This window comes from Mobula birostris, chromosome 2, assembly GCF_030028105.1.
Source record: "Mobula birostris isolate sMobBir1 chromosome 2, sMobBir1.hap1, whole genome shotgun sequence".
Lineage (NCBI taxonomy): Eukaryota > Metazoa > Chordata > Chondrichthyes > Myliobatiformes > Myliobatidae > Mobula > Mobula birostris.
In genome coordinates this window covers 91,075,460-91,092,324 of record NC_092371.1, presented here as the reverse complement: position 1 = coordinate 91,092,324, position 16,865 = coordinate 91,075,460, and the positions used below count along the sequence as shown (strand labels likewise).

Sequence of the window (16,865 nt, the reverse complement as noted above, 5' to 3'; positions counted from 1 at the left end):
GAGTCTATCTTGTCATGCACCTCGAGGTATTTCATAACTTTATCCTTGAGGATCGACTCCAATAACTTTCCAACTACTGATGTCAGACCAATAGGTCTGTAATTTTCTTTTTGCTGCCTCCCTCCTTTCTTAAACAGGGGAACTACATCTGCGACCTTCCAGTCCTCCGGAACCATGCCAGTCTATTGATTCCTGGAAGATCATTTCCAATGCCTCACGATCTCCAAAGCCACCTCCTTCAGAACCCGTGGGTGCACCTCTTCCGGTCTGGGAGACTTATCTATTCTTAGTCCATTTAGCTTCCCAAGCACTTTTTCTCTGGTAATCTTGGCTGTACCTAATTCTATTCCCCGAGACCTCTGGCTATCAGGTATGTTGTTAATGTCTTCCACTGTGAAGCCTGATGCAAAATACTCATTTAGTTCCTCTGCCATCTCTTTGTTAGCCATTATAATTTCTCCAGCATCATTTCAATCAGTCCTATATCTACCCGTGTCTCTCTTTTACTCTTCATATATTTAAAAAAAACTCTTAGTATCCTTTTTAATGTTAATTGTCAAAACAAAGTTTTGAATAAGTACCAGATGGGTACAATTTATATGACTAATGCAATATGTTAGAATTGCAGATCTTCAACAGTCTTTTATTTACAGCTCCAAGGGATTGTAAATGAGTTACTTTCATTTGGGTTTTGTGGATATTGAGATACTGATGAATCCAATGTCAGATTAAAATATTAAATTCAACTCTGAACATGCAATTGTGAACAAGTTGAAGAATGGGTAATATAAATAGAAAGTGCTGGTAGTATTGAGTTCAAGCAGCATCTATGAACAGGGAAACAATTTCAATGTTTCAGATTGACGACCTTTCATCAGAACTTGTGATATTTTGCTTTTGATTTGTAGAATTCATAGCCAGGTGACTACAAACCAGAAATCAGTAAATGTGGGTTCCAGGTAGTAAATCAGATTGAAATATAGGAGGGAGTGGCAGTGGCATTCAACATGGACTACTTTTGCTGTTTATGCATATGGTTTACATAGAATATCATTTCAAAACTTACCCTGCAGCAGTCTGGGAGTATAAATCTGGAATAGGATTCTGACAAAGAACAAGGTGAACAAAGTAAAGTTACATTCAAAATGCTGGAGGAACTCAGGATGGCAGGATGAAAGTTTTCGGCCCGAAACATCCACTCTATTTTTTTCTGTAGATGCTGCCCAGCCTGCTAATTTCCTCCAGCATTTTGTGTGTGTTGCTTGGATTTCTAGCATCTATGGATTTTTTCTTGTTTGTAAAGTTACATTGTTGGGCAAACTTTAATATTGAACAGTGTGGGGTGAAACATTAAAGATACAAAGATATGTTTGAGGCAAAATTCAGAATGATTAATGGTAGATGCCAAAAGGTGCCAGGGAGAAACCTAAAGTTAATAAAAATGTAGAATGTTAGAAACATTCAACTGATCAGGAAGCCTATGAGGAAAGGGAAACAGAGTTAATGTCTCAAGTAAGCCTTCCAGCTTCTGCAGAATTCGTCATTTCTTAAGGAATCTGAATGCCATCTTCTCTAATCCAAATCTCTCGACAGATGTTCTTTCACGTGTCCCTCCACCTTACTCACAGCTAATGGCAGTGTTTCATCTGACACTAAAAATAGAACTCGCACAAAAACTTGCATGATACAGTACTTTAGCGTTTTATCAATGTTTCATAGAAAACAAAATACTTCTATTTGGTTAGTCTTCTTTCAACAGTGTCATGGAATCCTCTACTTCCACTAATGACATTAGCTTAGCAAGGCCACAGGGTAATGTTGCAGCTCTATAAAACCCTGGTTAGACCACACTTGGAGTATTGAGTTCAGTTTTGGTCGACTTATTATTGGAAGGATGAGTGTATGTGACATATGCGTACTTTGATAATAAATTTACTTTTGAACTTTGGAAGCTTTAGAGTTGGTTCAGAGGAGATTTACCAGAATATTCTCTGGATTAGAGAGCATCTCTTATAAATTCAGCAAGCTAGGGCTTTTCCCTTCAGAGTGAAGAAGGATGAGAGGTAATTTGACAGAAGTGTACAAGATGATAAGATGAAGGCATAGATTGAGTGGACAACCCAAGACTTTTTCTCAGGATGAAAATAGCTACTACAAGAGGGGATAATTTTAAGGATATTGATGGAAAGTATAGGGGGCATGTCAGAGGTAAGTTTTTATTTCCAACACAGAGTGTGGTGGTAGAAAGAGACACATTAGCAATATTTAAGCAACTTGGATGGGCACTTGGATGAAAGAAAAATAGACTACGTGGGAGGGAAGGGTTAGTTTGATCTCAGACTAGGTTAAATAGTTGGCACATCATCATGGGCCAAAAGGCCTATACTTTGCTCTACAATTCAATGTTCTAAAAGACAACATCTCTCCAATGGGACAGTACACCAACACGACTATCTGTCAGTGCTGAACTGAATCTCTTCTTCACTCTCCCCAGGACAATCTGGCCTAAGTGTTCTATCACATATTTTGAGGCTCCTCAGCTAGAGAAAAAGTCATCCCCATTGATTTTCCAATGAAACTTGTACATTTGAATTAGGCTTCATTTCATTTTTCTTGATTCTAAATAGAGATCTGGGCTACGAGAGCTCCTCTGATATGATGGACCCACAAAGCAAGAACCAGTGTAGTGGATCTTCATTATATCCTCTATATGGCAAGTATATTCTTTATTATTAAAAAAGGAGACCAAAATTGTACACATTATTCACATGTGATATCATAAAGACATCTTTACTTTTGTACCAAAATTCTCTACCATTAAAAATCAATATATTATTTGCCTTTCTACCTGTGGCTGCATCTGCATGTTAGTTCCTAAATGTACATGAACACCCTGTTCCCTGGAACATCACCTTCCCATCTCCTGACAAATGCTGAACCCAAGAGGTTAACCACATTGTATATCATCTGTCATGCTGGTACCTACTCATTCAGCTGCTCTACATCCTCTTGAAGACACTTTATGACCTTCCCAATTTGTCTTAACAACTTTAGACACAGCAGATCTGCTCCTTTTTGCAGTACAATTGATCCCACAGGTATAAAAGAGCATATTGCAGCTTTGTGGGTGCTGCTCCCCGGAATGCACCTATGTAGACAAAACCAAGTTTTCATTCTAGCGATTGTTGTTGACTATTGGGCCACGTAGAAAAAAATAAACACCACAGGCTCTATAAATACATTTCTACAAAGATTCCAGGTTAGCAGTCAATTTATATCCTGCTGACAATGTTGTTTAAGTTTTGTCACTCTGCACCTACTTCAGCGTAAGTGGGACACTACATCTGTACAAACTTTTCGATGGGGCAGAAATATAGCCTACCTCTCCAGTTCCATAAGGCCACGTGAGTTGATTTAGTATCAATGAGTGTGGGTATCTATCCCGCAAGCACTGAGTAACAAATGTACCCAACCCGGACCCAGTCCCTCCAGCCAGACTCATCATCGTCAAGAAACCACTGAGCCGCTCACATTTCTCAACCTCCCGTTGGACCAGGTCCATCACAGCTTCTTCGTGTCGGGGACCATGAACGCAAAACCTGAGCATTAAAACACAGAGAAAACAAAACTTCACTACCCTTGTAATGATCTTACACCTTATTATTTACTGGAGAGCTGTTACACTTTATTCTGCATTCTGTAATTGTTTTACCTTTTTCTACTTTAATGTATTGTGTAATGATTTGACCTGTATGAACAGTATACAAGAATAGTTTTTCACTATGTCGCAGTATGTGACAATAATACGCTAATACTCACACAATGCATTTTAAAGTCAATGGGGTATTTTACTGAAGTGGTCATAGCTTGACTGTATTAAATGAAGCTTCATTCTGAATACAAGATCCCAAAACAGGAATGCAATAGTGACTAGAATACGAGCCTATAATGTCTTACTTATTGAATTGTGTGAGATGGCGCTTGCATACAATGCTCCTTCAGTTGACATTTTCTGGATAGATCATTAAGCTATCTTTTTCACGTATTTTATGTGTTTTACATTTGTTTCTTGTGTTGACTGTGATTATGGAACTATTGGAGCCCGTGTTTTGCAGTTTGGAGATCGTTTGGGTGCTTCAGCGCTCTGCAGTTTCTGAGAGGATTCCGGGAGGCAAAGGCAGTGAACCTTGTAGTGAGAAGACTGCAGGATGGCATACGAGCTGATGTTTGACCTCATTTCACCAATTAAAATTTCCATTCTTTGACGAAGGCAATTGAACCATCAAGGTGGAAGTTTGGAGGTCATTTGGGTGTTCCGACACTCCAAGAAGATTCTGGGAGGTAGTGTGCATGAGCCTCATAGGGGTAGGTTGCAGGATGGGGCGCAAGCCAATATTTGGCTCCATTTCACCAAATAAAGCTTCCATCGTCCACCGACTAAAGTGACGAGGGAGATTGAAACATTGAAGTGAGAGCAGAGGGTGAGCGTCAACTGTCTGCCTTTTGATCAATTGCTCTGTACTGGTGAGGGGAGATCCTACCGCTGTTCCCAGGCCCAGAGAATATTTTCCAGGTTTTTTCTGCATTTTGGATATGGACTTTGGACTATAGACTCTAAATTTCAGTGTTATTATTTTTATATTCTGTGCTTCTTCACCCGATCTTCTCGGGTTTTTTTTTTGCATGGGGAGGGGGATTTGGGAGTTGACGTGTCTGACCCGCTTTGTTTGATTTTTGTGCGGGTGAAGGGGTTTGGGGCTTGATGTGCCTTCTCTTTTCTGTTTTTTTTTTTGCGGGAAGGTGGAATTTGTTGATGATCACGCTGCCTCTCTTCTTTTCATTCCTGGTTTCATGGCTAGCCAGAGGATTGGAGAATTTCAAAGTGAACACCCTGGAAAAGGTTTCAATGCTAACATAATGGTCTTTCTTTAGAAGCAGTGTTTGGGTTATGGTAAGAGATAATGGGTGCTTTGGAATGTGAACCGTCCAATAAAGGGAGTGTGTTTTTGTGTTGTGTGCCCGACACCGGAGTGATCTGGGTTTTTGTTCGGTGGGAGAAGACACCGGACAGAAGAGGTCATAGGACTCAACACAGAGCGGGGCCACGATTTGACGAAGCACAGGGAGATTGAAAGAGAATCGGTGAAGGGGAAACCATGAGCTCCAAATTGTGCACATTAGACTGCACATTAAAATGGTCCCTTTTCTCTTTTTTGCTTTTTCCTTACTAACTCATTAGCCAAATTAAGAATTATAAAACTAAATCATATAATTGTATGTGGTGTACTGTCTGTTATTTTGTGGTACTTATTTGTAACAGGGTAACAAATCACGCATCATCAACACAAACAGGGGCTTTCAGAGTGGGCTCAAACCTCAATCTCACATGTTTGGCAGGGCCGGAGATTGTCTGCCCTAGACTTACCCAGCCGACGGAAATGGAGAGTTTCAGTGTTGTATACTTTGAAAATAAATAAACCTTTGAACCATTGAGTGTGCTGTTAAAAATACAAGTATTTCAAATAGCTTAAATAATAATTTTGAGATTATGCACTTATCAGCTTAATTTGATTTAGTTCTCAGTTGATTTAAGCAGGGATTCCCAACCTTTTTTATGCCAATACCATAAAGCAAGGGGTTGGTGGACCCTAGGTTGGGAACCCATTTTAGAGGATTATAGATCTGAATATCTGAAAAACTCAATCAGAAGCAGAATCTTAACTAAAGAGACAGTGGGGGCAGGGGGGATTGCTGCCGCTTAGGAGCTGGGGGGGGACTTTGGGGTTCTGACATTTAACTGTCATTCATTCTTTGGGGCACTCCTCTGTTTTCGTGGATGGTTGCGAAGAAAAAGCAATTCAGGATGTATATTGTGTACGTTTCTCTGACATTAAATGTACCTTTGAAACCTTTGAGACTGGAATTAGCAAAGTGCTCTCAAATAATAAATGGCAGACAAATCAGTCAAAGCACATCACTTTCCCGATTGTGTTAATTTTCACAACACATCAGTAAATCTTAAAGCAACCTGCTTTTGCTTTCCATAAAGGTATTATACTTAAATGCACACAGCATAAGGAATAAGGTGGATGATCTTGTCGTACAGCTACAGATTGGCAGGTATAATATTGTGGCCATCACTGAGATGTGGCTAAAGGATGCATGTCTCTGGGAGCTGAACGTCCAAGGATACACGGTGTATCAGAAGGATAGGAAGGTAGGCAGAAGGGGAGGCGTGACTTTATTGGTAAGAAATGATACTGAATCATTAGAAAGAGGTGATATAGGATCAGAAGGGGCAGAATCTTTATGGGTTGAGCTAAGAAATTGCAAGGGTAAAAGGACCCTGATGGCAGTTATTTATAGGCCTCCAAACAACTGCAGGGATGTGGACTACAAATTACAACAGGAAATAGAAAAGGCTTGTCAGAAGGGCAGCGTTATGATAATTGTGGGGGATTTTAACACGCGAGTAGCTTGGGAAAATCAGGTCAGCACTGGATCTCAAGAGAGAGAATTTGTAGAATGTCTGCGAGATGGCTTTTTAGAACAGCTTGTTGTTGAGCCCACTAGGGGATCAGCTATACTGGATTAGGTATTGTGTACTGAACCGGAGGTGATTAGAGAGATTGAGGTGAAGGAACCCTTAGGAGGCAGTGATCATAACATGATTGAGTTCGCTGTGAAACTTGAAAAAGAGAAGCCGTAATCTGATGTGTTGGTATTTCAGTGGAGTAAAGGGTATTACAGTGGCATGAGAGAGGAACTGGCCAAAGTTGACAGGAAGGGACACTGGCGGGAAAGACGGCAGAGCAGCAGTGGCTGGAGTTTATGCGAGAAATGAGGAATGTGCAAGACAGGTATATTCCAGAAAAGAAGAAATTTTTGAATGGAAAAAGGATGCAACCATGGTTGACAGGAGAAGTCAAAGCCAAAGTTAAAGCAAAGGAGAGGGCATACAAGGAAGCAAAAATTAGTGGGAAGACAGAGGATTGGGAAGTTTTTAAAACCTTACAAAAGGAAACTAAGAAGGTCATTAAGAGGGAAAAGATTAACTATGAAAGGAAGCCAGCAAATAACATCAAAGAGGATACTAAAAGCTTTTTCAAGTATATAAAGAGTAAAAGACAGGTGAGAGTAACATAGAAACATAGAAAATAGGTGCAGGAGTAGGCCATTCGGCCCTTCGAGCCTGCACCGCCATTTATTATGATCATGGCTGATCATCCAACTCAGAACCCTGCACCAGCCTTCCCTCCATACCCCCTGATCCCCGTAGCCACAAGGGCCATATCTAACTCCCTCTTAAATATAGCCAATGAACTGGCCTCAACTGTTTCCTGTGGCAGAGAATTCCACAGATTCACCACTCTCTGTGTGAAGAAGTTTTTCCTAATCGCGGTCCTAAAAGGCTTCCCCTTTATCCTCAAACTGTGACCCCTCGTTCTGGACTTCCCCAACTTCGGGAACAATCTTCCTGCATCTAGCCTGTCCAATCCCTTTAGGATTTTATACATTTCAATCAGATCCCCCCTCAATCTTCTAAATTGAGTTCATTCAGTCTTTCTTCATATGAAAGTCCTGCCATCCCAGGAATCAATCTGGTGAACCTTCTCTGTACTCCCTCTATGGCAAGGATGTCTTTCCTCAGATTAGGGGACCAAAACTGCACACAATACTCCAGGTGTGGTCTCACCAAGGCCTTGTACAACTGCAGTACTACCTCCCTGCTCCTGTACTCGAATCCTCTCGCTATAAATGCCAGCATACCATTCGCCTTTTTCACCGCCTGCTGTACCTGCATGCCCACTTTCAATGACTGGTGTATAATGACACCCAGGTCTCGTTGCACCTCCCCTTTTCCTAATCGGCCACCATTCAGATAATAATCTGTTTTCCTATTTTTGCCACCAAAGTGGATAACTTCATATTTATCCACATTAAATTGCATCTGCCATGAATTTGCCCACTCACCCAACCTATCCAAGTCACCCTGCATCCTCTTAGCATCCTCCTTACAGCTAACACTGCCGCCCAGCTTCGGGTCATCCGCAAACTTGGAGATGCTGCATTTAATTCCCTCATCCAAGTCATTAATATATATTGTAAACAACTGGGGTCCCAGCACCGAGTCTTGCGGTACCCCACTAGTCACTGCCTGCCATTCTGAAAAGGTCCCGTTTATTCCCACTCTTTGCTTCCTGTCTGCTAACCAATTCTCTATCCACATCAATACCTTACCCCCAATACCGTGTGCTTTAAATTTGCACACTAATCTCCTGTGTGGGACCTTGTCAAAAGCCTTCTGAAAATCCAAATATACCACATCCACTGGTTCTCCCCTATCCACTCTACTAGTTACATCCTCAAAAAATTCTATGAGATTCGTCAGACATGATTTTCCTTTCACAAATCCTTAGATATAGGATCGATAGAAAATGATGCTGGAGAAATTGTAATGGGAGATAAGGAGATGGCAGAGGAACTGAACGAGTATTTTGCATCAGTCTTCACTGAGGAAGACACCAGCAGTATACCGGACACTCAAGGGTGGCAGGGAAGAGAAGTCACAATTACGACAGAGAAAGTACTCAGGAAGCTGAATAGTCTAAAGGTAGATAAATCACCCGGACCAGATGGAATGTACCCTCGTGTTCTGAAGGAAGTAGCTGTGGAGATTGCGGAGGCATTAGCGATGCTCTTTCAAAAGTCGATAGATTCTGGCATGGTTCCGGAGGACTGGAAGATTGCAAATATCACTCCGCTATTTAAGAACAGGGCAAGGAAGCAAAAAGGAAATTATAGAGCTGTTAGCTTGACATCGGTAGTTGGGAAGTTGTTTGAGTCGATTGTCGAGAATGAGGTTACAGAGCACCTGGAGGCATATGACAAGATAGGCAGAACTCAGCATGGATTCCTTAAAGGAAAATCCTGCCTGACAAACCTACTACAATTTTTTGAGGAAATTTAAGGTAGGCTAGACAAGGGAGATGCAGTGGATGTTGTATATTTGGATTTTCAGAAGGCCTTTGACAAGGTGCCACACATGAGGCTACTTAACAAGATAAGAGCCCATAGAATTATGGGAAAGTTACATACGTGAATAGAGCGTTGGCTGATTGGCAGGAAACAGAGAGTGGGAATAAAGGGATCCTATTCTGGTTGGCTGCTGGTTACCAGTGGTGTTCCTCAGGGGTCCGTGTTGGGGCCGCTTCTTTTTACATTGTACATCAACGATTTGGATTATGGAATAGATGGCTTTGTGGCTAAGTTTGCTGATGATACGAAGATAGGTGGAGGGGCCGGTAGTGCTGAGGAAACGGAGAGTCTGCAGAGAGACTTGGATAGATTGGAAGAATGGGCAAAGAAGTGGCAAATGAAGTACAATGTTGGAAAGTGTATAGTTATGCACTTTGGCAGAAGTAATAAATGGGCAGACTATTATTTAAATGGGGAACGAATTCAAAGTTCTGAGATGCAACGGGACTTGGGAGTCCTCGTACAGGATACCCTTAAGGTTAATCTCCAGGTTGAGTCGGTAGTGAAGAAGGCGAATGCAATGTTGGCATTCATTCCTAGAGGAATAGAGTATAGGAGCAGGGATGTGATGTTGAGGCTTTATAAGGCACTGGTGAGACCTCACTTGGAGTACTGTGGGCAGTTTTGGCCTCCTTATTTAAGAAAGGATGTGCTGACGTTGGAGAGGGTACAGAGAAGATTCACTAGAATGATTCCGGGAATGAGAGGGTTAACATATGAGGGACGTTTGTCCGCTCTTAGACTGTATTCCTTGGAGTTTCGAAGAATGAGGGGAGACCTTATAGAAACATTTGGAATGTTGAAAGGCATGGACAGAGTGGATGTGGCAAAGTTGTTTCCCATGACGGGGGAGACTTGTACGAGAGGGCATGACTTAAGGATTGAAGGGCGCCCATTCAGAACAGAAATGCAAAGAAATTTTTTTAGCCAGAGGGTGGTGAATCTATGGAATTTGTTGTCACGGGCAGCAGTGGAGGCCAAGTCATCGGGTGTATTTAAGGCAGAGATTGATAGGTATCTGAGTAGCCAGGGCATCAAAGGTTATGGTGAAAAGGTGGGGGAGTGGAACTAAATGGGAGAATGGATCAGCTCATGATAAAATGGCGGAGCAGACTCGATGGGCCGAATGGCCGACTTCTCCTCCTTTGTCTTATGGTCTAAAAAAAAAAGGAAATTACAGTAACAGAAAATGTTTTTGCAATTCTTCGATAGTTTCTTACCCACTTGCCCAATTATTTCCGGATCCTTGTTTCTGACAGAAGGATGATTGAGCTCCATATCTCCAGCTCCCTGAGTTTGCAGCTTTAGACATAGTGTGGCTGATGACTTTTGGCTCCATGTCAACAAGAACAGCCCGAGCTACTTGTACTCCTGCAAATCACACAACTGCCAGTCTGTTAACAACTGACCACAAAGCTCAGCAGAGATTTCACTTGACAGCTTGCTTTGAAATTATTTTATTTCAGCAACCCAAATGAAGAATTGTTGGCTCGGAATGAGGAAGAAGAGAATGCATAGGCTCTGCTTGTTTTACTTAGAATGAAGAAGGCTGAGGGGTGACCTGATAGAGGTATATAAAATTATGAGGGGGATGGAAATGGTAGGTAGTGAAAACTTTTCCCATTTGTTGGGGTGCTTACAACAAGAAACCACAGGTTTAAAGTGAGAGGAAGAAAGTTTAGAGGTAATACAAGAGAGTTCTTTTCACACAATGAGTGGCTGAAGTCTGGAATGTGCTGTCTGAAGAGGTGGTGGAGGCAAAAATTCTCATGACATTCAAGAATCATTTAAATCAGCAAGACATTAATGGCTAAGGCCCTAATGTGGATAAATGGAGTAGTGTAGATAGGAACAATAGGTCAAAGGACAAGTTTCTGTGCTGAAAGACGCTGACTCTACCTACAATGCTAGGGAATGGTATTCATGAAAAACTGTAAAAAATCATTTTAAACCAAAATCTAAATGAGCATCTGAATGAGCTACTTCTTAGTTTTTTTTATTTAATGTTAATAAATTAGCTCTGTCTTTTAGTAAGTCTAAGGGAAAAAAAAAGAGGCCTCACCGTCAGTGCTGCTGCTGAAGAATCGCTCTTGTGAAACGCTCGAGTAATACTTGCTCTCGTTGGAGCCTCTCCGCCCATCTGTGCTTACCACTTCAAACAGTTGCTTTCCAACCTGGTTCCCACACTGGCCAAGTTGAACAACCACCAGAGACATGACAGATGAACCCCCTGTTCATACAATTAGCATAGAATAAGCCCAATAACCTGCTGTCTACAACAAAACACACAGTTCTCACAGTGAGAAACCAAGATTGCTTCCCACAGCATCAGCGGCCTGACGGCAACCAGAACATCATACAATATTCCAGGTGTAGCCCAAGCAGCGTTTTATAAAATTCAGCCCTGATGCACTAGGGCATGACCAGTGAGGGCAAGGATCCTGATATCTTCATCTCTGTCCCTCTGCAATTGGATCCTCAACTTCCTAACTGGAAGACCACAGTCTGTGTGGATTGCTGATAACATCTCCTCACTGACGATCAACGCTGGTGCACCTTCAGGGGTGTGTGCTTAGTCCATTGCTCTACTCTCTCTATACTCATGACTGTGTGGGTAGGCATAGCTCAAATACCATCTATAAATTTGCTGATCATACAACCATTGTTCATAAAATCTCAAGACAGAGACAAGAGGGCATACAGGAGCGAGATATGCCAACTAGTGGAGTGATGTCGTAGCAACAACCTTGCACTCAATGTCAGTAAGACAAAAGAGCTGATGTGGACTTCAGGAAGGGTAAGACGAAGAAACACATATCAATCCTCATTGAGGGATCAGAAGTGGAGAGAGTGAGCAGTTTCAAGTTCCTGGGTGTCAAGATCTCTGAGGATCTAACCAGGACCCAATATATTGATGCAGTTATAAAGAAGGCAAGACAGCAACTATGCTTCATTAGATTTGGTATGTCAAGAAATACACTCAAAAACTTCTATAGCTGTACTGTGGAGAGCATTCTGACAGGCTGCAGCACTGTCTAATATGGGGTGGGGGGGGGGTGGTGGCTACTGCACAAGACCGAAAGAAGCTGCAGAGGTTGTAAATTTAGTCGGTTCCATCTTGGGTAATACCCTACAAAGTACCAAAGACACCTTCAAGGAGCAGCGTTTCAGAAAGGCAGCGTCCATTATTAAGGACCCCCAGCACCCAGGGCATGCCCTTTTCTCACTGCTACCATCAGACAGGAGGTACAGAAGCCTGAAGGCATACACTCAGCGATTCAGCAACAGCTTCTTCCCCTCAGCCATTCAATTTCTAAATGGACATTAAACCCGTGAACACTACCTCACTTTTTAACATATTATTTGTTTTTACACGATTTAAAATCTATTCAATATATACTGTAATTGATTTACTTATTTATTATTATTTTCTTCTTCTATATTATGTATTGCATTGAACTGCTGTTGCTAAGTTAATAAATTTCACGACATATGTCGGTGATAATAAACCTGATTCTGATTATCTACCTGTTCTGTCTCTTTCTATCGCTGTGGACCTGTATACTAAGATCCTTTCGCTCACCGATATTCCCTCTCCTGCTATCCCTCTTGACTAAGGAATCCTATACAGTATTTTCTACAGGGATACGATTCCTTCCTTCCTGGGACAAAACATCCAGGTAATTCCTCGCCCTCTCGGATGAGCCAGTACGCAGAGCTTCAACTCCGCACTAACACCCCTCCAGCGTACCACTTTCAGAACACCACACCCTACTACCCCTTCAAGGAACCCGCTCCCCAGGGGCGGAATCTGTTGTTCTGAGTTTGGAGATGAGACTGACCATTCACCAGATGCAAAACAATTCGTCCTGGATCACTGACAAGTGCAGCGGCTCCTCGCCTCCCCATAATCCTGCTCACCTTAGTCCCGCCGGCACTTATCTAGCTTCCCCTTGAGTGTGTGCCGCTGAGGCAATTCGATTAGACTGAACACGCTCGCCGTAACTACAAACCTGAGCGACGCAAACCGCTGGATCGCAGTCGAGAGATTCAGCTTCGGCCTTTCACCCCCGGCCGCCCAGACGAGGAGAGATCTCAACCAATGAGGGCGACGGATGGAAAGAAGGCAGTCTGATTTTTGGCCAATGGGGAGAGCGGATGGGCTGAGGCCTCAGTGTTCTGTCGTGAGGGAAATGGCGGCGGTTGGGCCTGCGGAGGCTCCGAGCGCCGTGTCGCGGCCTACGCGGACACACAACATCGTTCCTCGACTGCAGCATGGACGCTACACGGGCCATGGGCCCACCAGGGTATCACAGGTAGGTTAGGGGAAAAGAGACCTGGGCCTATTGGAAAGGCCCTGATAACCGGGGACTGAATTTAGCAGTGGCTGAAGTGTTCTGTGTGATTGAGTTGCGGGAGGGGGTGGATGTAGTTGCTACGGACCGGGGTTTGGTGAACGGAGGGTGGTGGTTGTGCTTTGTTTCGGGGCTTCTGGTCTGTTTTGCTGCGACACAGAGTCAGGGCCTCCGCCACCAAGAAATGCGGTACCAAGTTTTGGTGGGGGATACGTGGGGTAGAAGGGAGCGAGAGCTTCAGTAATACTGGGTTCGGTATAGTTGGCAAAGAAGGTTACGATATTGTGTGTTGGGGGAAGAGTTTGGATACAGGACGATTAATTTTAAATGATCACAAATGTTTGCGATAAAAGGGAGAAGAAAATGGGTGGTTTCGAAAAGGAAAATTCAGGCTAGATGCTCACCAGGAACAAATGTAAGGATAGAAATGGATATTTAACTCTTGTTACAGCGAGTTTGCTTGCAATCATCATGGCTTAGTGACTTCCCCATAGTAAATGTTTTTTTTTAAGTTTCTGGCTCTTAGGGTATAGGGTCACAGAGCACCAGGCACAAAAATAGGCCCCCTGGGCCATTTAGTCAATGCTAAACTTTTATTCTGCCCAGACCCATCGACCTGCAGCTGGACCATAATCTTCAATATCTCTCCAATCGATGTTCTTTTTCTAACCTCTCTTAAATGTTGCATTTGAAACCTCATCTTTCACTTATGCCGGTATTTCAGACATGTACTTGGGAGTGAAGTTCCCTTTAAGGTTTCTTTTAAATATTTCACCTTTCACCCTTGGCCTATGACCTCCAGTTCTAGTTTTACCCAGCATTTGAAAAAGCCTGCTTGATTTTACCTTCTCTATATCCCTCACAATTTTGTATGCCTCTGTAAAATCTCCCCTGATTCTCCAATGCACTGGAGAAAATGTCCTAACCTTTTCAACCTTTCCCTATAACATAGAAAATAGGTGCAGGAGTAGGCCATTTGGCCCTTCGAGCCTGCATCGCCATTTATTATGATCATGGCTGATCATCCAACTCAGAACCCTGCACCAGCCTTCCCTCCATACCCCCTGATCCCCGTAGCCACAAGGGCCATATCTAACTCCCTCTTAAATATAGCCAATGAACTGGTCTCAACTGTTTCCTGTGGCAGAGAATTCCACAGATTCACCACTCTCTGTGTGAAGAAGTTTTTCCTAATCGCGGTCCTAAAAGGCTTCCCCTTTATCCTCAAACTGTGACCCCTCGTTCTGGACTTCCCCAACTTCGGGAACAATCTTCCTGCATCTAGCCTGTCCAATCCCTTTAGGATTTTATACATTTCAATCAGATCCCCCCCTCAATCTTCTAAATTGAGTTCATTCAGTCTTTCTTCATATGAAAGTCCTGCCATCCCAGGAATCAATCTGGTGAACCTTCTTTGTACTCCCTCTATGGCAAGGATGTCTTTCCTCAGATTAGGGGACCAAAACTGCACACAATACTCCAGGTGTGGTCTCACCAAGGCCTTGTACAACTGCAGTAGTACCTCCCTGCTCCTGTACTCGAAACCTCTCGCTATAAATGCCTTTTTCACCGCCTGCTGTACCTGCATGCCCACTTTCAATGACTGGTGAATAATGACACTCAGATCTCGTTGCACCTCCCCTTTTCCTAATCGGCCAGCATTCAGATAATAATCTGTTTTCCTATTTTTGCCACCAAAGTGGATAACTTCACATTTATCCACATTAAATTGCATCTGCCATGAATTTGCCCACTCACCCAACCTATCTGAGTCACCCTGCATCCTCTTAGCATCCTCCTCACAGCTAACACTGCCGCCCAGCTTCGTGTCATCCGCAAACTTGGAGATGCTGCATTTAATTCCCTCATCCAAGTCATTAATATATATTGTAAACAACTGGGGTCCCAGCACTGAGCCTTGCGGTACCCCACTAGTCACTGCCTGCCATTCTGAAAAGGTCCCGTTTATTCCCACTCTTTGCTTCCTGTCTGCTAACCAATTCTCTATCCACATCAATACCTTACCCCCAATACCGTGTGCTTTAAGTTTGCACACTAATCTCCTGTGTGGGACCTTGTCAAAAGCCTTTTGAAAATCCAAATATACCACATCCACTGGTTCTCCCCTATCCATTCTACTAGTTACATCCTCAAAAAATTCTATGAGATTCATCAGACATGATTTTCCTTTCACAAATCCATGCTGACTTTGTCCGATGATTTCACCGCTTTCCAAATGTGCTGTTATCACATCTTTGATAACTGACTCCAGCAGTTTCCCCACCACCGACGTTAGGCTAACTGGTCTATAATTCCCCGGTTTCTCTCTCCCTCCTTTTTTAAAAAGTGGGGTTACATTAGCCACCCTCCAATCCTCAGGAACTAGTCCAGAATCTCTTCCTTAAGCACTCTGGAATGCAGACCATCTGCCCCTGGGGATTTATCTGCCTTCAATCCCTTCAATTTACCTAACACCACTTCCCTACTAACATGTATTTCCCTCAGTTCCTCCATCTCACTGGACCCTCTGTTCCCTACTATTTCTGGAAGATTATTTATGTCCTCCTTAGTGAAGACAGAACCAAAGTAATTATTCAATTGGTCTGCCATGTCCTTGCTCCCCATAATCAATTCACCTGTTTCTGTCTGTAGGGGACCTACATTTGTCTTTACCAGTCTTTTCCTTTTTACATATCTATAAAAGCTTTTACAGTCTGTTTTTACGTTCCCTGCCAGTTTTCTCTCATAATCTTTTTTCTCCTTCCTAATTAAGCCCTTTGCCCTCCTCTGCTGAACTCTGAATTTCTCCCAGCCCTCAGGTGAGCCACTTTTTCTGGCTAATTTGTATGCTTCTTCTTTGGAATTGATACGGAATTGATTCTTTGGAATTGATACTATCCCTAATTTCTCTTGTCAGCCACGGGTGCACTACCTTCTTTGATTTATTCTTTTGCCAAACTGGGATGAACAATAACTGAGGTCCTAAAGTCATACAGTCGTAGAAAATTGCAGCACAGAATCAGACCCTTCAGCCCATCTATTCTGTGCTGAACCATTTAAACTGCCTACTCTTCAACCTGCATCAGGACCATAGTCCTTCGTACCTCTACCATGCATTTACCGATCAAAACTTCTCTTAAACGTTGAAATTGAGCTTGCATGCAACGCTTGCATATTCCACACTCACAATGCTCTGACTAAAGATGTTTCTCCTCAAATTCCTCTTAAACTTGTCACCTTTCATCCTTTACCCATGACCTCTGGTTGTAGTTCCATCCAACCTCTGTGAAATATAAACCCTATCTATACCCTCATAATTTTGTACACCTCTATCAAATATCCTCTCAATCTTCTAGGGTCCGAGAAATAGTCCTAACCTATTCAATCTTTCCATATAACTCGGGTCCTCTACACCTGGCAACATCCTTGTAAATTTTCTCTGTACTCTTTCAACCTTATTTACATCTTTCT

The 16,865-nt window shown here is 42.7% G+C and overlaps 2 protein-coding genes across 6 annotated transcripts in view; one reads left to right on the top strand and one right to left on the bottom strand.

Annotated features, from left to right (window-relative positions):
- The window catches only part of tubd1 (tubulin, delta 1), a 72,771-nt gene extending 59,651 nt beyond the window's left edge, over positions 1-13,120 (bottom strand). For 2 of the 4 annotated variants that reach the window (XR_011883324.1, XM_072244922.1), the window contains exons 1-4: positions 13,053-13,120; positions 11,102-11,269; positions 10,260-10,410; positions 3,383-3,599 (exon numbers count right to left, since the gene is read on the bottom strand). Coding sequence is in view for 2 of the 4 variants with exons in the window: in XM_072244922.1 (XP_072101023.1) it covers positions 3,383-3,599; positions 10,260-10,410; positions 11,102-11,255 (522 nt within the window). In the remaining 2 variants the exon portion in view is untranslated. Of the gene's footprint in view, positions 1-3,382; positions 3,600-10,259; positions 10,411-11,101; positions 11,270-12,960; positions 13,032-13,052 lie in introns of those variants that run through there. The other 2 variants (XM_072244934.1, XM_072244944.1) reach the window with 2 other exon arrangements.
- Positions 13,121-13,169: 49 nt separating this feature from the next.
- LOC140188532 (short transient receptor potential channel 4-associated protein-like) overlaps positions 13,170-16,865 on the top strand; it is a 171,991-nt gene continuing 168,295 nt past the window's right edge. Inside the window, exon 1 of one of the 2 annotated variants that reach the window (XM_072244905.1) lies at positions 13,170-13,355. In XM_072244905.1, coding sequence (XP_072101006.1) covers positions 13,185-13,355 — 171 coding nt within the window. In that variant the 5' untranslated portion in view covers positions 13,170-13,184. The remainder of the gene's footprint in view (positions 13,356-16,865) is intronic. The other variant, XR_011883320.1, reaches the window with a different exon arrangement.